General features: G+C 44.4%; 1 protein-coding gene across 4 annotated transcripts in view; it reads right to left on the minus strand.

The window, feature by feature from the left end:
* Positions 1 to 27,111, minus strand: part of slc4a3 (solute carrier family 4 member 3) — a 122,120-nt gene that overhangs the window by 11,438 nt on the left and 83,571 nt on the right. For 3 of the 4 annotated variants that reach the window (XR_001323203.2, XM_014164421.2, XM_045704526.1), the window contains exons 7-21: positions 23,861 to 24,003; positions 22,988 to 23,168; positions 22,715 to 22,850; positions 20,722 to 20,829; positions 18,847 to 19,027; positions 16,911 to 17,019; positions 14,988 to 15,172; positions 14,570 to 14,798; positions 14,229 to 14,444; positions 13,691 to 13,839; positions 13,234 to 13,428; positions 12,904 to 13,107; positions 12,576 to 12,665; positions 9,090 to 9,256; positions 6,588 to 6,841 (exon numbers count right to left, since the gene is read on the minus strand). Coding sequence is in view for 3 of the 4 variants with exons in the window: in XM_014164421.2 (XP_014019896.1) it covers positions 6,588 to 6,841; positions 9,090 to 9,256; positions 12,576 to 12,665; positions 12,904 to 13,107; positions 13,234 to 13,428; positions 13,691 to 13,839; positions 14,229 to 14,444; positions 14,570 to 14,798; positions 14,988 to 15,172; positions 16,911 to 17,019; positions 18,847 to 19,027; positions 20,722 to 20,829; positions 22,715 to 22,850; positions 22,988 to 23,168; positions 23,861 to 24,003 (2,547 nt within the window). In the remaining variant the exon portion in view is untranslated. The remainder of the gene's footprint in view (positions 1 to 6,587; positions 6,842 to 9,089; positions 9,257 to 12,575; positions 12,666 to 12,903; positions 13,108 to 13,233; positions 13,429 to 13,690; positions 13,840 to 14,228; positions 14,445 to 14,569; positions 14,799 to 14,987; positions 15,173 to 16,910; positions 17,020 to 18,846; positions 19,028 to 20,721; positions 20,830 to 22,714; positions 22,851 to 22,987; positions 23,169 to 23,860; positions 24,004 to 27,111) is intronic. The other variant, XM_045704527.1, reaches the window with a different exon arrangement.

Genomic DNA, 27,111 nt, shown 5'->3' on the forward strand with positions numbered 1-27,111 from the left:
TGTGAGTGGCTAGCCAGGGAATCCCTAGAACCACTGGAAATGCTGGGGAATCGATGAGGAAAAGACTAATCCGCTCCTCATGACCCCCCCGCATTACCATGACCAGAGGCACAGTGACCTCCCTGACCAGCCCTGACCCTAGTGGTCGACTGTCTAGGGCGTGCACGGGAAGGGTTGGTCCAACTGGACCAGGGGAATCCCTAACTTAGCCGCGACCCCACGGTCCATAAAACTCCCTGCTGCGCCTGAATCGACTAGCGCCTTAAACCGGGAGTGAGGGGAGAAACAAGGAAAGGACACTGACACATACATGTGACGGACAGGGGGCTCTGGGTGAGGCTGGTGCTGACTCACCTGAGGTGTCAAAGGAGCGCTCTGCCTGCCCTCTGGACTCCTAGGGGAGTCTCCCCAGCACCGGTCCACAGTGTGCCCTCTGCGACCACATGAGGTGCAGGAGCGACCTCCCCCTCCAGTCTTCCTGGCTGCTGCCCCCCCTATCTCCATAGGCATGGGAGCAGGAGGGCTGGAGGGTGGAATGAGCAGGGCCCGGGTCGGACGTCCGCGGGCGGCCAGCAGATTGTCCAGTCGGATGGACAGATCCACCAGTTGGTCCAGTGTGTGGGTCGTGTCCCGACAGGCTAATTCCCGGCGGACGTCCTCCTCTCAAACTACAACGGTAGTGATCTATAAGGGCCCTCTCATTCCACCCTGCTCCCGCGGCCAGGGTCCGGAACTCGAGAGCGAAGTCCTGCGCGCTCCTCGTCTCCTGCCTCAGGTGAAACAGCCGCTCACCCGCCGCTCTCCCCTCCGGGGGATGATGGAATACTGCCCGAAAGCGGCGGGTGAACGCTGGGTAGTTGTCCCTGGCTGAGTCCGGACTGTCCCACATGGCGTTTGCCCATTCCAGGGCCTTACCCGTGAGGCAGGAGACGAGGACGCTGACGCTCTCCTCCCCCGAGGGAGAGGGACGAACGGTCGCCAGGTATAACTCCAACTGGAGCAAGAAGCCCTTACACCCAGCGGCCGTTCCATCGTACTCCCTGGGGGGAGCGAGTTTCACCCCACTGGTACTGGGTGCTGTGGGTGCTGGTGGGGGCGCAGGCTGTTGGCCTGCCGCGTTCAGGGGGCCGAGAGCGCGTCGGTCCCAGCTCTCCAGGCGCGCCAACACCTGATCCATGGCGTTCCCCAGCCGGTGGAGCAGGGTGGAGTGTTGGTCGACGGTTTCCTCCATGGACATGGCTGGCGCTGAAGCTCCTGCTGACTCCATTTAGTTTGGGTACGTGATTTCTGTCACGGGCTGGCTCGAGGAACAACAGGAGAGGTAGAGTCAGGCGCAGGAGACAGAGAGAGTTCGTGACCACACTTCTTTATTTGAAGCACTGTACGTGGTCGACAAGGTATAGGGGCGCAGCCCTGAACGATTCTGCGGTGGTGTACACAAATAAAAGAAACCACTGGCAGAAGGAAAAAAACTCAATACACGTTCTATACGAACACACAAAACCCGGACAAGCAACATAATCACGTACAACCACATACATCCTACGCTAACCTAAATAACCCCCCCTTACTAATGACTAACCCAAAACAGGTGCGTGCCTACCTAGACCTAACCAAACGAAAGTGAAACAAAAAGGGATCGATGGTAGCAAGTAGGCCGGCGACGACGACCGCCGAGCTCCGCCCGGCCGAGGAGGGGCGCCACCATCCGTCACTGTCGTGACACTTGCGTATTACCCTAGATGCAGTCACACCTTTTAAAAACAAAAACATTTGTCACAAGAAATGACCTCCATGGTAATAAGAAAATACCAGAACCCGAACCAAGCTTCCTTGGACGGGGCCACAGTGTCTCCTGACCCCTCCTGTCTCAGCCTCCAGTTTTTATGCTGCCATAGTTTGTGTCTCGGGGGCTAGGGTCAATCTGTCTGTCTGTCTGTCTGTCTCCGTCTGTCTCCGTCTGTCTCCGTCTCTCTCTCCGTCTCTCTCTCCGTCTCTCTCTCGCTCTCTCCTTGAGCCCTAGGACCATGCCTCAGGACTACCTGGCCTGATGACTCCTTGCTGTCCCCAGTCCACCTGGTCGTGCTGCTGCTCCAGTTTCAACTGTTCTGCCTGGGGCTATGGAACCCTGACCTGTTCACTGGACGTGCTATCTTGTCCCAGACCTGCTGTTTTCAACTCTCTAGAGACAGCAGGAGCGGTAGAGATACTCTGAATAATCGGCTAAGAAAAGCCAACTGACATTTTCTCCTGAGGTGCTGACCTGTTGCACCCTCTACAACCACTGTGATTATTATTATTTGACCCTGCTGGTCATCTATGAACATTTGAACATCTTGGTCATGTTCTGTTATAATCTCCACCCGGCACAACCAGAAGAGGACTGGCCACCCCTCATAGTCTGGTTCCTCTAGGTTTCTTCCTAGGTTCTGGCCTTCTAGGGAGTTTTTCCAAGCCACCAAGCTTCTACTCTTGCATTGCATGCTGTTTGGGTTTTTGGGCTGGGTTTCTGGACAGCACTTTGTGACATCAGCTGATGTAAGAAGGGCTTTATAAATACATTTAATTCCAGAAAATTGGAATGGAAATGGCGCTCCACCAAACTGGAAGACTTCCAACTATCTTGGAAATACAGTACCGTGCAATACCGTAGAGCCTTCACTGCTGCACGATTAGCATATTTTTCCAACCTAATTGAGAATAATTTTTATACAGTCGCAAAGCTAACTAAAAAGAAGCATTCCCCAAGAGAGGATGGCCTTCACTTCAGCAGTGATGAATTCATGAACTTCTTTGATGAAAAGATCATGCTCATTAGTAAGCAAATTACAGACTCCTCTTTGAATCGGCATATTTCTCCAAAATTCAGTTGTCCAGAGTCTGCACAGAACTGCCAGGACCTAAGATCAATGGAGACACTCGCGTTTTTTAATCCTGTATCTCTTGACACATTCATAAATATAGTCATGGCCTTTAAACCTCCCAGCTGCCTACTGGACCCTATTCCAACTAAACTACTGAAAGAGCTACTTCCTGTGCTTTGGCCCTCCTATGTTGAACATAATAAATGTCTCCCTATCCTCCGGATGTGTACCAAACTCACTAAAAGTGGCAGTAATAAAGACTCTCCTGAAAAAGCCAAACCCCCCAATCCTCTCAAAAATGTTAGAAAAAGCTACTGCCGTCCTGAAGACAAATAATGTATACGAAACGCTCCAGTCTGGTTTGAGACTGCACTCCTGAAAGTGGTAAATTATCTTTTAATGATATCAGACCAAGGCTCTGCATCTGTCCTTGTGCTCCTAGACCTTAGTTCCGCTTTTGACACCATCAGGCACAACATTCTTTTGAAGAGATTGGAAACCCTAATTGGTCTACACCAGGTATTCCCAAACTGGGGTAATGCCGTCGGGGGTACGCCAAATAAAAAAATATATATTTTTGTGGAGGATTTCATTCTTCCTGCTGCCGAGGATATGGTTGGGACAATGCTGGGGGAAAAGGCCAACAAAAACTATACGGACAATATCTTCATCAAACAACACTGTTTCATGACGCATCAGTGACATGGCAGGAGATGTTTTGAAACAATTACTGCTTTGCAAACAAGCCAGTGAATTCTATGCGTTACAGCTGGATGAGTCAACAGACGTGGTGGGCCTGGCACAGCTCCTGGTATATGTCTGTTACGTTTATGGCGCGTCAATTAAGGAAGACATCCTCTTCTGCAAACCACTGGAAACCTGGACAACAGGATATTTGTTAAGTACTAGACAGCTTTGTGACATCAAATGGACTTTGGTGGTCAAGATGTGTTGGTACTGATGGCGTAAAAGCCATGACAGGGAGACATAGTGGAGTGGTTATGCGCGTGCAAGCAGTTGCTGCCGATGCAACTTGGGTACACTGCAGCATCCACCAAGAGGCTCTTGCTGCCAAGGGAATGCCTGACAGCTTGAAATACGTTTTGGACACTACAGTGAAAATGGTTAACTTTGTTAATTAAAGCAAGGCCTGTGAACTCTCGTGTATTTTCTGCACTACACAATGATATGGGCAGCGACCATGTAACGCTTTTAGAACATACAGAAGTGTGCTGATTATCACGAGGCAAAGTACAGACACTGTTTTTTTTATTTATTAAGAGACGAGCTTAAAATTTTCTTTACTGACCATCATTTTCACTTGTCTGACCGCTTGCATGATGACGTGTTTCTCACGACTGACCTATCTGGGTGATGTTTTTTCTCACCTGAATGATCTGAATCTAGGATTACAGGGACTCTCCGCAACTATATTCAATGTGCGGGACAAAATTTAAGCTATGATTAAGAAGTTGGAGCTCTTCTCTGTCTGCATTAACAAGGACCACACACAGGTCTTTCCATCGTTGTATGTTTTTTTGTGTGTAAATGAACCCAAGCTTACGGACAATGTCAAATGTGATATAGCGAAGCACCTGAGTGAGTTGTGTGCACAATTATGCAGGTACTTTCCCAAAATGGATGACACAAACAACTGGATTCATTATCCCTTTCATGTCCTGCCTCCAGTCCACTTACTGATATCTGAACAAGAGAGCCTCATCGAAATTGCAACAAGCGGTTCTGTGAAAAATTGAATTTAATCAGAAGCCACTGCCAAATTTCTGGATTGGACTGCTCTCAGAGTATCCTGCCTTGGCAAATCACGCTTTTAAGACACTGATGCCCTTTGCAACCACATACCTATGTGAGACCGGATTCTCGGCCCTCACTAGCATGAAAACTAAATACAGGCAGAGACTGTGTGTGGAAAAAGACTGAGACTCTCCAATACAACCCAACATTGCAGAGTTATGTGCATCCTTTCAAGCACACCCTTCTCATTAACCTGTGGTGAGTTATTCACATTTTTTTATGAACAAATACGTTTTTATATGTAAGATGTCTAAGTAAAGAGAAAAATGATTTATTATTTGTGGCCTGGTCCTATAAGAGCTCTTTGACACTTCTCGCGAGACAGATTGTGACAAACTCACTCATTCTTATGTTTAATAAATGTATCTTATAGTGTGTGTGGCAGGCTTACAATGAGGGCAAAAAACTTTCTCCTATAGTGCTACATGTTAATTGAATGGTCTGCCTATCCATGTGAGAGACACCGACTCGGTCTCGACCATTATGTCTTTACTTTAGACTCATCTCTTCAGTAGGTCCTATGATTGAGCTTAGTCTGACCAAGGGGTGTGAAGGTGAACGGCAATGGACTGGAGTGACGAACCGCCCTTGCTGTCTCTGCCTGGCCGGCTCCCCTTTCTCCACTGGGATTCTCTGCCTCTGACGCAAATCAATTTATAACATTTTTTACATGTATTTTTCTGGATTTTTTGTTGTTGTTATTCTGTCTCTCACTGTTCAAATAAACCTACCATTAAAATTATCGACTGATCATTTCTTTGTCTGTGGGCAAATGTACAAAATCAGCAGGGGATCAAATACTTTTTTCCCTCACTGTATACTCAGCCTTGTCTCTGGGTAGTAAGTTGGTGAACTATTGATATCCCTCTAGTGGTGTGGGACTGTGCTTTGGCTAAGTGGGGTTATATCCTGCCTGGTTGGCCCTGTCTGGGGGTATCGTCGGACAGGGCCACAGTGTCCCCCGACCCCCACCCCTATCTCAGCCTTCAGTAGCTATGCTGTAATAGTGTATGTGCTGGGAGGCAAGGGTCAGTCTGTCCTATCTCGTGAATTTTTCCTGTCTTATCTGGTGTCCTGTGTGAACTTAAGTATGCTCTCTAATTCTCCCATCTCTCTATCTGTCTCTCTGTCAGAGGACATGAGCCCTAGGACCATGCCTCAGGACTACCTGGCCTGATGACTCTTGGCTGTCCCCAGTCCACCTGGTTGTGCTGCTGATCCAGTTTTTGCTGTTTTGCCTGTGGCTATGGAACCCTAACCTGTTCACCAGACGTGCTATTTTGTGGTGCTGCTGCTCCAGTTTCAACTGTCCTGAATGCGACTATGGAATTCTGACCTGTTCACCGGACGTGCTATCTTGTCCCAGACCTGCTATTTTCGACCCTCTCTCTCTCGCTCCCTCCTTCCCCCCCCCTCTCTCTATCTACCGCACATGCTGTCTCGACCTCTGAATGCTTGGCTATTAAAAGCCAACTGACATTTAGTCCTGAGGTGCTGACCTGTTGCACCCTCTACAACCACTGTGATTATTATTTGACCCTACTGGTCATTTATGAACGTTTGAACATCTTGAAAAACGATCTGGCCTTAATGGCCATGTACTCTTATAATGTCCACCCGGCACAGCCAGAAGAGGACTAGCCACCACTCAGAGCCTGGTTCCTCTCTAGGTTTCTTCCTAGGTTCCTGCCTTCATAGGGAGTTTTTCATAGCCACGGTGCCTCTACATTTGCATTGCTTGCTGTTTGAGGTTTTAGGCTGGGTTTCTGTATAAGCACTTTGTGACATCTGCTGATGTAAAAAGGGCTTTATAAGCACATTTGAATTGAATTTGATCAATGACACCTTCCTTCACATCACACCAGGGCCTACAGCCAATCCTTTCCAGAAAAACAGCATCCTCCTCACCCACGAGCACGGCAACTACCAGGCCCGTCACCCGCTGCTCCTTCACCTCCTGGATCATAGGCTTCTCGCCAGGCGCTGTGGCCTTGCTCATGACAGTAAGGGCGTTGACATGCGTGACAGAGCGCACAGTGGCGGCTGTGAGCCAGGGCAGGCCTAACAGAGGGCACATGGCGCCCAGTGTGACAATGAGCAGCAGGTCCAGGTGGAAGCCCGATCCCTTGACCAGGCGACGCTCCTTCTTGCTGACGATTAGTCTAGGATGGGAGGAGGGGGGGAGAGTAAAGAGAGGGGGGTAAGGAATGGGTAAGGAAGGTGTAAATCACACACACACCTGTATACATACATTCACACATGCATCCACATGCATGTTTACACATACATGCACAAACACATATGTGCAAAATCACATGTATGTACACACACACGTAAACCCCCAGTACATGTATGCAGCCCAGGTCACCACATGTAGAAACAAGCACTATTTTCATGTTCTTATTTGTTTAGTATTGTGCCTGTGATATAAAGTCAATAATCTTCACTCTACTCCAATGTGATTGGTAAATGCCAGAGAAGGAACAGATGTCAGTTGGTTAATCATTATAGCCTGCAGCCAATTGATAGTTGACATTGCTGAACTTGCAGTACCTCCAACTCTGTTTATAGATTTGCTCCACAACATCATCCTACCTATAACTGGTTTCTCGATAGCAACCCCTACACTGATATCACCATGGTTACCCAACCAGCACGTATGAGACAACATATATCCTCATCGCAACCTAACATAAATCCTCATCGCCCAGACGGCATCCCTAGCCGTGTCCTCAGAGCATGCGCAGACGTATTCAATTTACGGACGTATTCAATCTCACCCTATCCCAGTCTGCTGTCCCCACATGCTTCAAGATGGCCACCATTGGTCCTGTACCAAAGAAGGCAAAGGCAACTGAACTAAATTACTATCGCCCCGTAGCACCGACTTCTGTCATCATGAAGTGCTTTGAGAGGTTGGTCAAGGATCATGTTACCCTAGAACCACTTCAATTTGCTTACCACCCCAATAGGTCCACAGACGTAACACTGCACACTGCCCTATCCCATATGAACAAGAGGAATACCTATGTAAGAATGCTGTTCATTGACTATAGCTCAGCATTCAACACCATAGTACCCTCCAAGCTCATCATTAAGCTAGAGCCCTGGGTCTCAACCCCGCTCTGTGAAATTAGGTCCTGGACTTCCTGATGGGCCGCCCGAAGGTGGTGAAGGTAGGAAACAACATCTCCACTTCGCTGATCCTCAACACTGGGGTCCCACAAGGGTGCGTGCTCAGCCCCCTCCTGTACTCCCAGTTCACTCATGACTGCGTGGCCATGCACAACTCCAACTCAATCATCAAGTTTGCAGATGACACAACAGTAGTAGGTTTGATTACCAACAATGATGAGACAGCCTACAAGGAGGAGGTTAGGGCACTTGGAGTGTGGTGTCAGCAAAACAACCTCTCACTCAATGTCAACAAAACAAAGGAGATGATCATGGACTTCAGGAAACAGTAGAGGGAGCACCCCCCTATCCACATTGACGGGACAGCAGTGGAGAAGGTGGAAAGTTTTAAGTTCCTCGGCGTACACATCACTGACAAACAGAAATGGTCCACCCACACAGACAGTGTGGTGAAGGTACAACAGCGCCTTTTCAACCTCAGGAGGCTGAAGAAATTTGGCTTGGCACCTAAAACCCTCACAAACCTTTACAGATGCACAATTGAGAGCATCTTGTCGGGCTGCATCACCGCCTGGTACGGCAACTGCACCGCCCACAACCGCAAGGCTCTCCAGAGGGTGGTGCGGTTTGCACAACGCATCCACCAGGGGCAAACTACCTGCCCTCCAGGACACCTACAGCACCTGATGTTACAGGAAGGCCAAAAAGATCATCAAGGATAACAACCACCCGAGCCACTGCCTGTTCACCCCGTTATCATCCAGAAGGCGATGTCAGTACAGGTGCATCAAAGCTGGGACCGAGAGACTGAAAAACAGCCATCACTAACACAGAGAGGCTGCTGCCTACATACAGACTTGAAATCATTGGCCACTTTAATAAATGGATCACTAGTCACTTTAATAATGTTTACATATCTTGCATTACTCATCTTATGTATATACTGTATTTTAAACCACCTATTGCATCTTACCTATACCACTCTGTCTTTGCTCATCCATTTATATATAATCTTCTTCCTTTACTTAGATTAGTGTGTATTAGGTAGTTGTTGTGGAACTGTTAGATTACATGTTAGATATTGCTGCACTGTTGGAACTAGAAGCACAAGCATTTCGCTACACTCGCAATAACATCTGCTAATCATGTGTACGTGACCAATAAAATTGTATTTTATTTTATCTAGTCTAACAAATGTGACTGGCATAACCATAGTAATTGACCCTCTTCACTTCTAAAGTGACACATGTTACCATAGCAACAGGCAGCACTTACGAGGTGATCTGTGTCTCCATGAAGATGAGGATGAAGACAAGGAGGGCGGGCACCACCGAAGCCCCCATCATCCACAAGGGAAAGGGCTTCTTGTCACCGAATGGACTGATCAACCAGCCCCGCTTGTCAGGAGACGTGACCGAGAAACCAGATGGTACATTTAGCTTCTGTAAAATCACAGGCAACAGAAACAAGATCAGTCAGGGCAAAATTATAATGAGTAAGAACAGAGAGTTTGTTGTGAATGCCTTTGTTTAAATGTTCAATGTGTATGTTACGGGTATGTGAGTTTGTGTAGTTATCAGGGATGTAGTGGAGCCTTTAGATATGTGGCTCGTTTCAGGAAACTAGGCATATGTCGCGTGTCACTACTTCACAAGTGAGCCATTTGAACGTAAACTTTTTGGGGGGCAGAAATGCCTTCTGGAACATGCAAACTTTCATGTGCCTCAATAACAAACTTGTAAGCCATCTGTAAATTCGAATACAATAATATTGTTAAATTATGAGCCTAGTTGGTTTAACCAGGGGAAAAGTCAGCAACCTTCCTGCTAGCCATGATTGGCTGAGATAATGAGCGGGCTGGACATCCTGAGAGATGATTTCGGATTGGTCTGCCAAGTAGCACGCTTCTGTCTATAACACGAGCTGGTCAGTATGTGTAGGTAATCCTTTCTAACCCTGCTTTTTTGAAAGATATCACCTAGTAGAACTGCATAAGTGTTGCTCTCCACTTTCTGTCTGGAGGACCGAGTTTTGAAATCACTATGATAGCTAAGGAGACGGAGAAAATTCTGATGTTTGATTGCACATATGCAGATATGCCTCCGGATTACATCTTCAAACTAAGGGCAACCATGGCATCCGTGACAGAGATGGTGAAGCGTCCATCCATGTATACAGTAAGATAGTCTAGGTAGCTACATTTTCAGATAATTACAATTTTCAGATTTTGTCAGTCATTTTCATTTCAAGTTAAAGCCTATGTTAGCTAGCCAGCTAACATTAGCTGGCTGGCTAACGTTACATGTATGATCTGTGTAGAAATATTCATATCTCAGAGCCATTTGCATTGCTAGTTATAGCCTAATGTTAGCTAGCTAACATTGATCCTGGTTGGTTAGCTACTTGCAGATTCATGCAGGGTAGTAACGTTATGAATTGGGATTATGGTTCATTGTTAGCTAGCAGGCTACATGTCTAAACAAAATACTCCAGTATGCAAGTAACCATTTAAATAGAATGTTCATGATGTCACTGTGACAACTGTCGATAGACATAGCTGGTAAATTCGCTATGGCTTTCTACTCCGATTTCAGAGCACTCTAGTCTGTGTGATAGAGCACAGAATAACTGACAAATTTACAAACGCTCTACACACGTTGAATATGGCCGGGGTCAGTAAACGTTGGCAAAAATCATAATTAAATTGTTACCAGCAGCACAGTTGCAGACACCAATGCTCTGGATAACATAAAAACAGCCTAACCATCTCTGCTAGGGCGAGTAAAATGGTCAGAGTGAGCTGTTTTCTCATTTGTGTCTGGAAGTAGCTAGCAAGCTAGCAAACGTTAGCCAGTTAGCTTGGGTGCTTGACTGCTGTTGTTAGGGCAGAACGCTCGAATCAACCCTCCACCTCGGCCAGAGCATCCAGTGTGCACTCTGAACGCTCCGAGAGCAAAACGCTCTGAATTTACAAATAGACGATCTGACAACGCCCAAAAAACACTCTGGCACTCCCGATTAAATTCACGAACACACCCGTAGTATAAACCAGCCTTTAGTCTTGAAATCTTTGGTTGTTTAGTACATGGCCTCACATAGATGGGTGGGGCTAAAGCTTAACCGCTCTTGGGTAGGGGACAGTATTTTCACGGCCGGACGAAAAACGTACCCAGATTAAACGGCCTACTACTCAGGCCCAGGACCTAGAATATGCATATTATTAGTAGATTTGGATAGAAAACACTCTGAAGTTTCTAAAACTGTTTGAATGATGTCTGTGAGTATAACAGAACTCATATGGCAGGCAAAAACCTGAAAAAAATCTAACCAGGAAGTGGGAAATCTGGTGCTTGTAGTCCTTTCATGTCATTGCCTATCGAACACACAGGGACTTAGGGTTCATTTTGCACTTCCTAAGGCTTCCACTAGATGTCAACAGTCTTTAGAACGTTGTTTGAGGCGTCTATGGTGAACAGAGAGCGAACAGAGGAAGTTGGAAGTTGTTGACTCAGGAAAGCACATGAGTTCATTGGCGCGCGTTCACGTGTTCCAAAACGTTTTTCAAGACACTGGAATCGTCCGGTTGGAATATTATTGAAGTTCTAAGTTAAAAAGGCCCTAAAGATAGATGCTATACAACGTTTGACATGTTTGAACGAACGTAAATATAACTTTTTTTTACTTTTCGTCGTAACATTTTGGCCATGCTTCCTACACTTGGAGTAGCTTACTGAACGCGCAAACGAGCTATTTGGACATAATCGAACAAAACCACATTTATTGTGGACCTGGGATTCCTGGAAGTGCCTTCTGATGAAGATCATCAAAGGTAAGTGAATATTTCTAATGCTATTCATGATTTTAGATGACTCCAAAATGGCGGGTATCTGTATTGCCTGGTGTTGTTTTCTGAGCGCCGTACTCAGATTATTGCAAAGTGTGCTTTCCCCGTGAAGCTTTTTTGAAATCTGTCACAGCGGTTGCATAAAGGAGATGTTCACCTATAATTCTTTGAACAACAGTTTAATATTTTATCAACGTTTATGATGAGTATTTTTGTAAATTGTTGTGGTGATTCACCGGTAGTATTGGAGGCAAAATATTTTCTGAACATCACGCGCCAATGTAAAATGGGGTTTTTGGATATAAATATGAACTTGATCGAACAAAAAATGCATGTATTGTGTAACATGATGTCCTAGGAGTGTCATCTGATGAAGATCGTCAAAGGTTAGTGCATAATTTTAGCTGTTTTTCTGTTTTTTGTGACATCTGTCCTTGCTAGGAAAATGGCTGTGTGGTTTTTCTTGTGTTGTACCTGTCCTAACATAATCTAACTTTATGCTTTCGCCGTAAAGCCTTTTTGAAATCGGACAATGTGGTTACATTAAGGAGACGTGCATCTTTAAAATGGTGTAAAATAGTCGTATGTTTGAGAACTTTGAATTATGACATTTTGTGGTTTTGAATTTGGCGCTCTGATTTTTCACTGGCTGGCCCCAAGAGAGGTTAAGAGGGTGTGAACGATGCCGAATGGGTGTAGACAAAGAAGAGCTCTCCAGTATGTGTACCAAAACATTCAAGGGCCATTTTATCAACTTTCAAAGCAGAATTACTTTCCCATTTTTCCTCAACTGCAGTGTATGCTATACCATTTTCTAGCTCTGAGTCCGTAAAAAACAGAATTTCAAATTTTGCAACATAAGACCGAATCAGGTCACATATACGGATGTAGGTGTTGGCAATGGCAGTTATGGTTACCTGGGTGTACGTGTCGGGGATGGAGTAACTCAACAGTACAGAGAAGAGGATGGAGATGGGGATGCCAAAGTCTCCGATGATTCTTCTGGCCTGGGGGGGATCACATGATAAAACAGAACACTCTCCAGATCATAGGGTCACTAGTATAGATTATACTGTATACTGTAGGTGTAAAATAGGTAGCCAATATTCATACTGCATTTTGTGATAAAATTGTTATTGTTATTAGTAAGGGAGAAACACTTGGACCAAAACCTATACGTTTGATTGAAATGAGCCCAGAGAAAACAAATGAGGGGTTTCTGAGAAAATGGCTGCCATAGGTTACCTTCCCGCCCAGGAAGCGACTATTGCGCAATTTCCTGAGGAAGAAGGCCACAAAGAAGGTGCCAAGCATAAGGACGAGAGACAGCAAGGCTGTGTTGGGTTGGTTTAGGACCGGGCCCCCGGGGTCTGTGGGGTTGATGAAGTCCATACCGGGCAGGCTGAGAGCAGGCGGGTAGCTTCTCATCAAAGGATGCTCCTGGAATACCTGGAGGAAGGAAAAAGGCAAAATACCACATCTGATGTATTCTATTCTATTATTTTATATTCTACTCTAAAGCAAAACAAAGCCCCTCAGACTGTCCTCATGTAAAACATTGCCCATTGGTTTTACCTTGATGAGCTTCGAGAAGGTCTCATAGATGAAGATGAGCGAGATGAGGAAGGCGAAGATCTCCTGGGTGAAGGGTGAGATGTATTTGACCAAGAAGCTGCCCTCAGCTGCTACTATCAACAGCACTATGAAGACGAGCCAGAAGCCGATCCACACCCGGCCAGTCAGGTACTCAAAGCCCTGGGCCTGGCAGAACTGAGGGTGGAAGAGGGAGGGAGAGATAGGGAGAAAGAGAGGCAAAAAAGGGAGTGAGAATGGAAGAGTGAAATAGATATTTAATAGGCTCCGAACCGGGGATAATGTGTTTTCAAATAGGCTGTGCAACATGAAGTAGCCTATTAGATACACATATCTAACGCTCTTAAGACCTCTTGTTAAAATGCTTTTAATTATCATGATTTTTGGATGATTTCTTGTCCACCATCGCCCTGCTGTAAATGTGTTTCTTGTCAGGCACCTTGTAGAAGGCCTCCTCAAACACCAGCAGCGGTCCTGAGAATCCGATGATGAGCAGGGGCTGTCCGGCCAACAGCGAGAACAGCACCCCCAGGGTCGCCGTGGAGATGATAAGCTCAGACACTCCCATCATGCCCTCTGTTTTCTCTCCTGTTTAATTGGAAAGGTGGAAGGATATTGACTGAGCTGTAGTTTTTAAACTTCCTTTATGTCTCTTCTCATTCAGATACAGCTACTTTCTAGTTAATGAGAACACTATTGAATATTGTACAATATTAGTGAACTAATCAGTATCTAAAACCTACAGTGACATGTAGAGGTACAAGTCAATTGTGAAAAACAGCTAGCTATGTTGTCGCAATCATTTTTGGCAATGGGGTGTTATATCAAGCTAGCTGGTTATTTCGTTAGCTAGCACTTTATGGAGTACACATCCTCTTAGGACAGCTAGCAAACATTTCATTGTTTGTTCTGAAAAGTCGTTGAATCACATTCTTGAGGTAGAAGGAAAACAAATATGTGCCGCAATGCTCTCTTACCCAGCAGTCCTCCGAAGGTGATGGTGGGCGAGAGGGCTGCGAAGTAGATGAAGATGACGGCGGCAATGCACTGTGAGTCCAAGGCGTCCTTGATGTCACTGGCGTAGCGTGGGTAGCGTCGCCTGATGTCATGGATGAGGCCTCCGAAGGGGATGCCCGACCGCTTCATGGGGTCCACCTCCTGGTCCTCCTCTTCCTGCTCATCCTGGCTCACCTCTGTAGTGCAGTGAAACAGACAGACATACGGTTACACATACAGTAAGCCTGTGTTTTTCAATCTACTCCTGGGGAACTCCAAAGGGCTGCAAACAAAATAAATAAATAAATACAATTATGATCACCTTTGGTCTCCTGGTCTGTCCCGGGGGTGGCATGGGTCAGGCCCTTCTTAATGTTCTCTCTCTCCTTCCTCTTGCGCAGCATCTGCTTCTGGAAGGAGGCTACCGTCTTCAGCAGGTCCTTGCCCTCCACGTCTGATGGGGGGATAACGATGCTGCAGTCCAGGAACTCATTGATGCCGTTCAGCAGGTCCTGCCGGTCGTCCGCGAAGTAAGCCACCTCGTGGAAGTTCTGGGGATGTTTTGAAGAGATGAGCAATGGTCTACAAGACCTCACTGACCCAGACTAAGCCTCAATTTTTTCCAGGACTTTTAATCTGTCTGGGAAACCAGACCTAAATGTTTGTACTATTTGTACCATTTACAGCTGAGAGGAATTGTGGGAAAAGTTGTGTCCCATGTTTTTTTTCAGGTCAGCTACCTTGTCAGACATCAGGGTGGAGAAGGAGCGTCCGATCTCGTGATAGTCCATGTTGGACTGAGCGGGGCCGAGCAGGGCAAAGAGGAAACGGACCGGCACCGGCACCTCCAGGACCGACTCCAGCAGCACCGCCTCACTCAGCCTGATGAAGGCCATGGCCGGCTGCTCCAAGAACTCCACACACCCTGAGGAATGACACACAGTTGAGGATCTTTGGAAACAATGCTAATGATAATAGATAAGGGTCAATAGGTGAGGGCTAAGGAAGGCAAGCTAGGCTAATAATGCAGCCAATGGGTGTTTCCAGGGCAAGCCATTTTGCCTGAGAAATTGCACCACACATCCATCACTGTCAGTGGAGAGGTAAGTTGTGCCTATTAGAAATTAATTTAATTAAATGCTAACAATTGGTACACACCTCCTTAGGGCTGACATGTGAACGGACAGAGCCAATGCTTACACAGGCAAATGTAGCCCTGAAAATAAATGTACAGTACATCCAAACGCATGTTTCACACACACATACAGTACTAGTAAAACGTTTGTACACACCTATTCATTCAAGGGTTTGTCTTAATATTTTACTATTTTCTACATTGTAGAATAATAGTGAAGACATCAAAACTATGAAATAATACATATGGAATCATGTATTAACCAAAAAAGTGTTAAACAACTCAAAATATATTTTATATTTGAGATTCTTCAAAGTAGCCACCCTTTGTCTTGATGACAGCTTTGCACACATTTGGCATTCTCTCAACCAGCTTCACCTGGAATGCTTTTCCAACAGTCTTGAAGGAGTTCCCACATATGCTGTGCACTTGTTGACTGATTTTCCTCCCACTAAGCGCAAACCAGATGAGATGGCGTATCGCTGCAGAATGCTTTAGTAGCCATGCTGGTTAAGTGTGCCTTGAATTCTAAATAAATCACTGACGCTGTCAACAGCAAAGCACCATCACACGTTCTCCTCCATGCTTCACAGTGGGAACCACACATGCGGAGATCATCCGTTCACCTACTCTGCATCTCACAAAGACATGGTGCTTGGAACCAAAAATCTGACATTTGGATTCATCAGACCAAAGGACAGACTTCCACCGGTCTAATATCCATTGCTCGTGTTTCTTGGCCCAAGTAAGTATCTTCTTCTTATTGGGGTCCTTTAGTAGTGGTTTCTTTGCAGCAATTCGACCATGAGGGCCTGAATCACGCAGTCTCCTCTGAACAGTTGATGTTGATGTATCTGTTTCTTGAACTCTGTGAAGCATTTATTTGGGCTGCAATTTCCAAGGTGCAGTAAACTCTAATGACCTTATCCTCTGCAGCAGAGGTAACTCTCGGTCTTCCTTTCTTGTGGCGGTCCTCATGAGCCAGTTTCATCATAGCGCTTGATGGTTTTTGCGACTGCACTTGAAGAAACCTAAAGTTCTTGACATTTTCCAGATTGACTGACCTTCATGTCTTAAAGTAATGATGTACTGTCGTTTCTCTTTGCTTATTTGAGCTGTTCTTGCTATAATATGGACTTGGTCTTTTAACAAATAGGCCTATATCTTCTGTATACCACCCCTACCTTGTCACAACACAACTAATTGGCTCAAACGCATTAAGAAGGAATGAAATTCCACTAATTAACTTTTAACAAGGCACACCTGTTACTTGACATACATTATAGGTGACTACCTCATGAAACTGGTTGAGAGAATGCCACTTTGAAGAATCTCAAATATAAAATATATTTTGCTTTGTTTAAAACTTTTTTGGTTACGACATGTTTCCATATCTGTTATTTAATTGTTTTGATGTCTTCACTATTATTCTACAATGTATAAAATAGTAAAAATAAAGAAAACCCCTGTAATGAGTAGGTGTGTCCAAACTGTTGACTGGTACAGTATATATACTCCTTGGGCTTACCCACTAAGACCACGGTTGCTTCGGCGTCCTTGGGAATCTTGGCTAAGAGTTTTGTGTGTTTGGTAACCTGATGATCGTGAGCCGTCGGCAGGGGGGGGTGACGTGATTTCTGAAGTCACAAACCAGAAAAATGTTAACAGTTGAAGCGTAAACATAAGGATGTATCTCATACTAAGCCTGTGTAAGGCCTGTGCTAACCAAAAGCTTTGCCAGACTGTCACAGAACATCCACAGGCTTTCTCCTTGGCATTAGTTGATCCAAATCCTACATTTGTCAATTTTACAGACTGTTTTGAACTTAGACACTGTACGACTGTTCGATTTGACATTCATCAGCAGACACAAATCAACACAACGCCAGTGACAAAAGTACGAAATGGTAAAATCACTTTCAAATATTTTAATACGACTGGAGTTTTAGATTTTTATGAGCCGTTTTAAATTTGCCAAAGTTTCAAGCCACGGGGAACATTAAAGTTTCACAGTTAATGCATCAAGAAGTTTTAACAAGGAGCACCTGTAAGCTGACTAAGAACATCATTCATCTCATGTGGGTGGAGTGGGTAATGGGAGTTTTTTTGTTGTCTCCGATTCCAAGCAATATCTGTGTTTTTCTGTTTCCCACTGTGGCTGCATTATTGAACTCGATGCATATCTCAGATTTGTTTGTACACTAATTACACTGAGTGTACAAAACATTAGCAACACCTTCCTAATTTTGAGTTGCACCCCTTTTGCCCTCAGAACAGCCTCAATTAATCAGAGCATGGACTCTATAAAGTGTCCAAAGCACTCCACCGGGATGCTGGCCTATGTCGACTCCACAGTTGTGGCAAGTTGGCTGGATTTCCTTTGGGTGGTGGACCATGTTTTATACACAATGGAAACTGCAGAGTGTGAAAAAACACACATACATAATCCATGTCTCAGTTGTCTCAAGCATTACAAATCCTTCTTTAGCCTGTCTCCTACCCTTCATCTACAATGATTGAAGTGGATTTAACAAGTTACATCAAAAAGGGTTCATAGCTTTCACCTGGATTCACCTGGTCAGTCTATGTCATGGATATAGCAGGTGTTCCTAATGTTTTGTACACTCAGTGTGTGTGATATACAGTACTATACAATGGAGAAAACAATTTAATATGACATACAGTATTGTATTTCCATTTCAAGGTGGAATTTTAGCAATATCTCTGTGCCTCAGAACTTGAAATCATCTACTCAGACCACTCTTCATTAGTTTTCAAAGGAATTGGACAAGGCCATTGAGCCAAGAAAATGTGTATTATGTCCATCTGAATAAATATTCAGGCTTGTAACTAAGACACAAAGACGCAGACACAAATATCCAAAAGGCTAACCGTATCGGACCAATAGCTTTAAAGGCCCAGCGCACTCAAAAAATGTGATTTTCCTCTGTTTTATATATACTGTACTTCCACACTATGAGGTTGTAATAATAATGTGAAATTGTGAAAATTATGATAATATCCTTTTAGTGTAAGAGCTGAAACGACCGCCTGAAATTTCAGCCTGTTTTGGTAGAATGGAGTTTTAGCCTGCCTGGTAACATCACCAGGCAGTAAATGAGTTAATAGACTAATAAGAGAATTCCAAACCTCTCTGCAAATAACAGCTGCTTGTTTTCAGTTTTCCACTCCCCACTCATACGACTCCCAGATAGTCCTAGAGAAATGTTGCTTGAAAAATGGCTCTTTGCTAAGAAGCTATTCTTGTTTCTTTTTGAAAATTTGAATTTAAAAAAATCACTGTAAGGTACTTAATTTGTACCCAGAAATAATTTGATATTGAGATAAAAACAGTTGTATTGGGCCTTTAAACATACATCTCCACTCCAGCCTATAGATGAGCACAAGACTAAACAAAAAAGCAACACTTTGCCCACGCCACTCATAAACAAGCTCACAAACACCTCTTTGTCATGGTCTGGTGCTTTGTTGTCAAGGTGGTGGTGGTGGACTGCTGCATGGTCATCGGCCACAAGGGGCAGCGCAGTGTTGGGAACGTGGTTGTGGTTGCGGTAGAAGCTGCCTTGAAGGCTGTTACTAGAGTGGTTGCGATGGAAGAGGCCCTCCTTTTCGTCGTTGGGGTGGCTGGAAGCAGGAGAAACAGGAGGTTGTATTACAGTAGGGAGTTGCCATGCAATAAAACTGGAAATTCATGAAGGTTGCTATACAATATAAAATGGTTATTATGCACTGTGATGCTAGAATGTATTGCGTCCATTCAAGAAAAGGATGATAGTTAATGCAGTCAGTATCAAAAGAAACAAATCCTCCATATCCTCTACATACCGTCCAACGACTCTTACTAAGGATATGTTATGAAGACTCTTACAAAGGATATGTTATAAAGACTCTTGAAAAAAAATTTACTCAACCTATTCAAGTGGGTGACACACTGGTGGTTTTCTATGTATTCCATGGAACACTCTGGATTGTGTTCGGTGTGCTCCTCTTAACAAGACAGCAGTGTGTGTGTGTGTGTGTGTGTGTGTGTGTGTGTGTGTGTGTGTGTGTGTGTGTGTGTGTGTGTGTGTGTGTGTGTGTGACCAGGCCCCTCACAGCACACAGACAGTTTGATCACACTCACACTCCGGTCCAGAGGTGACATCACCTCCATCATTAGGTCCGTTTGGTCTTGTTATCCGTCTCCCAAGTTGGACACAATAGTTCAACAAAACAAAAGAACAAGGTGTGCCACCACACCAAATTGTGCTCAAGCAGCGCCCAGAGAATCTGTAAACGGGACTGAGTAAGCGATGAGCTAAATTCTACAGCCACCTTGATGTATTTCTTTCCACATCATAAATTCCTATCTTGGACTGGCTCAGCCAATTAGAAGGCTTTTCCCATGGAAAGCAGCTGGTGACATGGTGGAAAATGTTGCCGAAAGGTTGCAACTGACGGGGTGTGTGCAACGAGGCCTGGTGGTGGAGTGTTGATGACCGTCTGTTGTGTGTGTGTGTGTGTGTGTGTGTGTGTGTCTGTGAGAGAGAGAGAGAGAGAGAGAGAGAGAGGGAGGGAGAGAGAGAGACATAGTTTAATATATTCAACCAAATGTGTTTGTCTGTGTGTGTGTAAGTGTGTGTGTGTGTGTGTGTGCGCGCCTGTGATGCACTTATAGTGAATCTGTCTAAATGGTTGACAATGGTTCAATCTGGCCCAGAGTTCGCTCTATGGTTGGTGACAGACTGCCAGGTGGCTTGTCACTGACCCCTGGTGTAGCATGGCTTACAGCGAGGTTGGCACTTGGCACCATAAGAGACAAACTAGGCAGGTTCCATTTCAGGGATGAAGCCACAACCTGTGTTTTGACAACAATGTCTGGGATAAATATAACTGCAAGTACATTTGTCCTCAAGCTTCGCTGTCAAAATGAGAAAAAAAAACAAGTTTCTTGTTTTCCATAAGAGACAATACTGACACTACTGACACTTTTCATATTGTCCTTTCTGACTCTGAAATGTGTAGATGGTGACCTGTACCAATTTAAACATCAAACAGCATAGTAGCAACAGGTATAAAAGAACACACTAATATAACACAACAATGGATCAACTTCAGACACCACAATAGGCCTAGTAGCCATTACTTCATCCCATCATCCAAAAGGCATACATACCATTTAGATAAAAATGGATGATTGCTTGAAGCAAACCCAGGAACACACCACAACATTAGTAAGAAAACCATGGCTGTTGAGTCTCTGCAAACCATGAATGCTCCACCACAGAGTACCTCAAGACACCATGCAAGGTGAATACTGTTATGGCCAAACATGGTACCATTCCGTCCTCTTCTTTACTGGAGGGCTTGTGTCGGGAGCTGGGACCAAGCTGGGCCTAGGGACCAAACTGGGCCTAGGGACCAAACTGGGCCTAGGAAAACTGAATCTGAGTACAGAGACAGATAGAAGAGAGGGTTCACACAAATTTGAAAAGTGCGTGTGCGTGCTTGTGTGTGTGTTTAATGCATGCGTATGTTGGAATGAGGCCACATAGGCCTGTGTCCCAACTTAAGGCGACTTCCTGGATTGTATTCAACTATTGCAAGCCACCACATTGAAGGCAACAAAATACACATAGGAAAAGTCCTCCTTTATTCTTCATTCATGTACTCATACTGCTCATCCCTCAGCCTTAAATTCAAATAGATTGCTGACATTCATCAAGTCTTTTCTCCCTATATATAAGGCTTGTTGAACTCTATCATGTGCATCCAATGCAGCAGCACTGTTAGGGCAAATGTGCTGTGGTGGTAAAGAACACATGGTGATGCACCGTAGATCAATAGATAAGATAAACCAACAAAAGGGCTTACCAAGAAAAACTTCAAAAGGACTAATTGGAGACTGGATAGATAAAGCAATGGAGGCTGGAGAGGGAGAGGGTGAATGGGGCGGTTGCCGTTTGAGTGATAATATTCAGTATTTTCATCTAGGACCGAAATGATTTAAATTGTTTGTGATGATTTAAAACAGCGAGATCCTTTATTTAACCATGGAAGTCACATTGAGATTGACATCTCTGTCAAGTGAGATTTAAAAAAATGTTTTAACTCATTTGGTTGTAGGTCCAACATCCCTTACTGTAATCACTTTATGCATCCCAAATGGTACCTTATTCCTTAAATAGTTCACAACTTTTGACCAGAACAGACCAGAATCACAGAGCCTAGGTAGGGCAGGGCTCTCCAATCCTGTTCCTGGAGAGCTACCCTCCTGTAGATTTTTGCTCCAACTCCAGTTGTAACTAACCTGATTCATCTTATTAACCAGCAGATTATTAGAATCAGGTGACCTATATTAGGGTTGGAGGTGACCTAGATTTGGGTTGGAGCCACCGTCCTGAAAATACAGGACAGTAGCTCTCCAGGCACAGGGTTGGAAAGCCCTGCCATATGGAATATGGTGCCATTTGGGACAAAGCCATGGTCTTTCATTCTCTGTATGAGATCTGATGGAGACTTAGGGATGATGATAAACAAACTTGAGGTCATATATTGTATACAGTGCATACGGAAATTCATCCAGTCACATTTCATAGGCCTCTACGAGAGTAACTACCAGCAACATAACCTATGTACGGTGCATTCGGAAAGTATTCAGATCCCTTGGCTTTTTCCACATATAGTTGCATTACAGCCTTATTCTAAAATAGATTTAAAAAATATTATAATTATCAATCTACACACAATATCACATAATGACGAAGCAAAAACAGGTTTTTAGAAATGTTTGCAAATGTAAAACTGAAATATCATATTTACATAAGTATTCAGACCCTTTGCTCAGTACTTTGTTGAAGCACCTTTGGAAGCGATTACAGCCTCGAGTCTTCTTGGGTATGACGATACAAGTTTGGCATTCCTGTATTTGGGGAGTTTCTCCCATTCTTCTCTGCAGATCCTCTCAAGCTCTGTCAGGTCGGATGGGGAGCGACGCTGCACAGCTATTTTCAGGTCTCTCCAGAGATGTGAGCTCAATTTCGAGTCTCATAGCAAAGGGTCTGAATACTTACGTAAATAAGGAATTTCAGTTAGTTTTTTTATACATTTGCAAAAAAAGATCTAAAAACCTGTTTCACTTTGTCATTATTGGGTATTGTGTTTAGACTGTTGAGAAAAAAATTATATTTAATCAATTTTAGAATAAGGTTGTAACATTGGAAAAGGTGAAGGGGTCTGAATTCTTTCCGAATGCACTGTGTAGGAGGATGTGGCCTCTTATTTTATGTGGGATAGCCCTCTGAGCTAAAGCCTGGGCAGCTGACCACTCACTGGTGTTTGAGCAGCAGGGCGCGGAGCACGTTGGCACGGTCCTCCGCTCTGATCTGGTCTGAGATGATCATGGTCTCCACCACCAGGTGAGCAATACCAGGCAAGGTGGTCTGCTCCAGGTCCAAAAGGACGGCACCTTATGTGGGATGGCAGGGGGAGAGTGAATGGCACAGATTTACTACCTATTGTAGTGGAATTTCAAAGTTTTATCAATAGTAAATTTATGGCTGCATGTGTATCTGTGTGTTTGTGTGTGTGTGGTGAGGGCGTCACCATGTGTGATGGTCCTGCGGAGCTCCAGCAGGCTACGGAAGGAAAGCGAAGCCACGTGGGGTTTTCCCCAGCGGTCTGTCTCCTCCTCCACGTCCTCCTCAAACTTGATCCAACGGGCCGTCTCCTTCCAGCGCATTTCCTGGTTCTTATCCACTATCAGCTCATTGAGTTCCACAAACACCTATAGAGACCACACAGACACCTAGTTATCCATGACTTCATATGGCTCATCTTCTCTTTTTCTTTTCTTTTTTGTTCAAGAACTGAGAAAAAAGTTGAAAATCTATTGGATCTTTTGAATGGAAAAATGTCAAATTCAATTATATTAAAGTCTATGAAGTAAAGCAGAATGTTTTCTTATTCAGTCTAAGGAAAAAGTTGTATTTTGGTCTAATTGACATATGTGCTTTGCACTGTAGGAGACTTAATTAAATGTTTCTACAAGGAATGTTCTTGGAGCACACAGCAAGCTAACAGAGTCGATGTTAGCTCCAACCTTCCTGGAACATTAAAGGGACCAAATAGACGGCGATCACTCCTTTGCCAGACTATGACATCATACGAATGGGATACAAGGGAGCTACTCAGATAACACTTTGATAGAAATAGTAAACAAAGTTAGAAAATATGTTCCAAAGGTCACTGATTAGATTATACAGTCTCAAAATATATCTTCTAATTGTTATGACTGAGGGCTTAGGCCTACAGTATGTCGGGACTCCAACTGTGAAGTGAAGTTCCCTGGCTTTAGATCTGCTAAATGTTCAGTAAAAAATTACTAGGAAGATCATATGTTTTCAATGATTTCATATTTCCAATTAGTCAATTAATCAATTAGCCAATCAACTGGTGCCGTGGAGTCTGATCTCTCACCTCATGGGTCTTCTTGTCAGCCGTCCTCTTCTTCTTCACGCTGGACAGTTGCGAAGAGCTGTTGGTGGTCTGGAGGAGCTGGCATCGAGATGACTTCTTCACCAGGTGACGCCTCACTCCAGGGTTGTCCTCGAATCGGTGACCTTAAAGCACAACAACAGGAGCAATTATTAATGACACTGGGAGGTCAGCTGCAGAAAAGGTCAACTGTGTTCACTCGAAGGCATAGTATCGTACACACTCAGGTTGTATGAGGCATTTGACATGTGTTTTTATTTGTCTGCACAACACAACCGTTGTGCGGTGTGCAAATCTCACAACTGTTATGTCAAATGTGTTATACAACCTGTGTGTACTAGGCAAAAGACTGGCTGAGTCCTGTCTCTATGGGGGAGCTATGTCTTATGACAGAGAATAATAAATCAATCTGATTATAGATGTTTATTAAAAGCGCAATAAGCAGTTGAAACAATAACAAAGCGCACTCCCTGCCCCTGTTTCAGTAAAAAGCTGCGGGATGGGGCTGGAGAAATGTAACCGCTCTCAAATTCATGTTTTGAGGCTTTAGTGTTTATTTACATTTACTTTGCTTACAAACATTGGAGCAAAACAAGCTTATATTTTGGGTTCTGACAGGGTACTTCAATGGGTACATATCATGATTGTCGATTGCCCCTTTAAAGTTTCCATGGGAAATAAAGAGAAAATAGAAAATACGGCACACAATAGGTACATGGGGTAACAGAGGAGCTAGGCAAACAGACGGGTCGTTATGTTGGGTGGTTTTTCGCCCACCACAGACCTTTAGAGAATAAAAAAGCCTGATTAAATTTGAAGCTCTTCGGGCCACAAACCATATTTTATTGAATTTTGCGTAATTGATGCTGTCTACTCCTTAGGAGCGGGGCCTGGCGATGTGGGTGGAACGAGGAAGAGGACGCTCTAAGGACAAGGGTATGTGTGTGCATGTGTGTGCATGTGTGTGTGTGTGTGTGGGTAGATGCTAGTTACACTGCCAATCAAAGGGCTGGTTTTGCAGACACTCTCGGGAGAAGGCCTGGCCAGACCACTTCTAGGCCTCAGCTGCTTTGTGTTGTGTTGTAGTCACACCCACCACTGAGTGTGCCATAAACAAAGTCTAGGAAACAGGTTGTTTTGTTCCCTCTCTCATTCTCCATCCCTCTGACCCCAAGTTCATCCCTCCATCCTTCTATTCATTCATTCTTCTTTCTGTGATGTTGTTCAGACAATATAATCATCATAACAAACGCTCTATGCTAACAGGTTTGGGAGTGCTCCCAGGGGTAACTCGGTATTGAAGTGGAAGAGACACACTGGCTGGACTCGCTCTGAGCTTTGCTAACTAAGTAAAAGTTAGTCTGCTGCTCGTAAAGTGGGCAGCAAATTCCCCAGTGTTGAATGAATACTGAAAGTGTGCACCCATATAGACACTGAACAGTGTTGAACTAATACACTGCTTAGTAAAGCTTTATTTGCATATTTCCCAGAGTGCCTTCCCTTTCAAGTAAATTGTAGAGTTACCACCCATGACTGAATTTATTAGTGACAGAGACATGGTTGTTGCATTCATTAATGTTCAGTCCTATGAACTTTACCAAGTGCAATCCTAAGTGAATGTTGTCATTAAAATGATATTATATTGCAATCTATTTCATAAGGCCTTATTTTGAGGCCCAACACTCTAAACATAATGAACTCTGTACGTGTTGAATTAACACTTATTGGAGTAAAATAACCCCTTGTGTTGGTGTTAACATTTTTCCAGTGCAAATTTATGGGGTATCCCCAACATGGAATTCGAACCCGGGTCCAACAACTGTCAACCCAACATCTTAGCCATTGCGTCAAAAGACCTGAACCTCTTGATGAGGTCTATAGGTGTTGGGTTAAGGTCGCTACAATATGCATGTAACTTTTGTATGTACATGTGAATTCAAGTCATCATCATCATCATAACTTCCCAAAGTATTGCCTGTGATCTTGAGTAGCTTCTGAATGCCCCGTCTGTAGACCCTATCTGCACTCTGTGCCCCTCTAATACCCACTCTATGCCCCCTCCTATGCCCTACATAACCCCACTTCTCTCCCTCTGTGCCCCTTCTGTGCCCTATTTGTGCCAATGAGTATGCCCTCGACAACCCCACTTTTCTCCCTCTCTGCCCCCTTTGTTTTCGATTCTACAATTACCAGTCTGGATGGAAAAGATTTGATACAGATTAACACAGTAGTGAACATAGTGTATGCCCTCGGTAACCCCAATTATTTGCCATAGTAAGCGACCAGTGTCTGTCTCTCCAATGTCCTCTGTAGCACCCCATGCAGCTTCACCCTCTGTAAATCCTCTATTGCCCCTTAGTGTGGAACTCATGTCATTCTGTATTCTCCCACTGCTCTCTCTGTAGCCCCTCTTTTAGTGAGTAGTGTGTATATGCGGTTTATACATCTTGTATATCGTCAATTCCTGGCGGCAGCGTGACTTTCCCAATTAGGACAATTGAGATATTGATCAATCAACATCATCATCTTTCAGCTGCAACACAGTCGACCACAAGCTTCCTCCAGTAGCTACGGTCACTAGCAAGGTTTGTAATTTGATGTGGTTGTGAATGATCAGTAGGTGACTCTTCTATGGGCCCATTAGTAACCCTTGTCCCTTCTCTTTTGTATCTCTGGGAATGCTCTGTAGCTAGGGTCTTCCCTGTGGCTCAGTTGGTAGAGCATGGTGTGTGCAACGCCAGCATGGTGTGTGCCATGCCAGGGTTGTGGGTTCGATTCCCACGGGGGGCCAGTCCCAAAAAAATAACAATTAAAAAATACAAAAATAAAATTAAAAAATGCATGAAATGAAATGTATGCATTCACTACTGTAAGTCGCTCTGGATAAGAGCATCTGCTAAATGACTAAAATGTAAATGTAAATATCCCTTAGGTAACCTGCTTGTGGCCCCTATATGAACCCAGTAGAAGGTGTAATGTATATCCAGTATGTATTACCTGTCCCCTTTCACTCTCTGATGAGCTCTTTGGGTCCATTCTGGTCGTCATTGGACACCAGTGCAACACTGTCATTGCGACCAGCACCAAGATAACTCTCACAGCACTACTGCAGAAGTGTCCAAATCCAATGCCAGTCATAAAAACAACAGTATAGTTTGTCAATGGGATTTCTTTCCGCTCCAGTAAAGGAGGGGCCCAGGACGAAACATGATCAATAGTTTAGCAGTAGAGAG

The sequence above is a fragment of the Salmo salar genome, chromosome ssa21 (assembly GCF_905237065.1).
Source record: "Salmo salar chromosome ssa21, Ssal_v3.1, whole genome shotgun sequence".
Classification (NCBI taxonomy): Eukaryota; Metazoa; Chordata; class Actinopteri; order Salmoniformes; family Salmonidae; genus Salmo; species Salmo salar.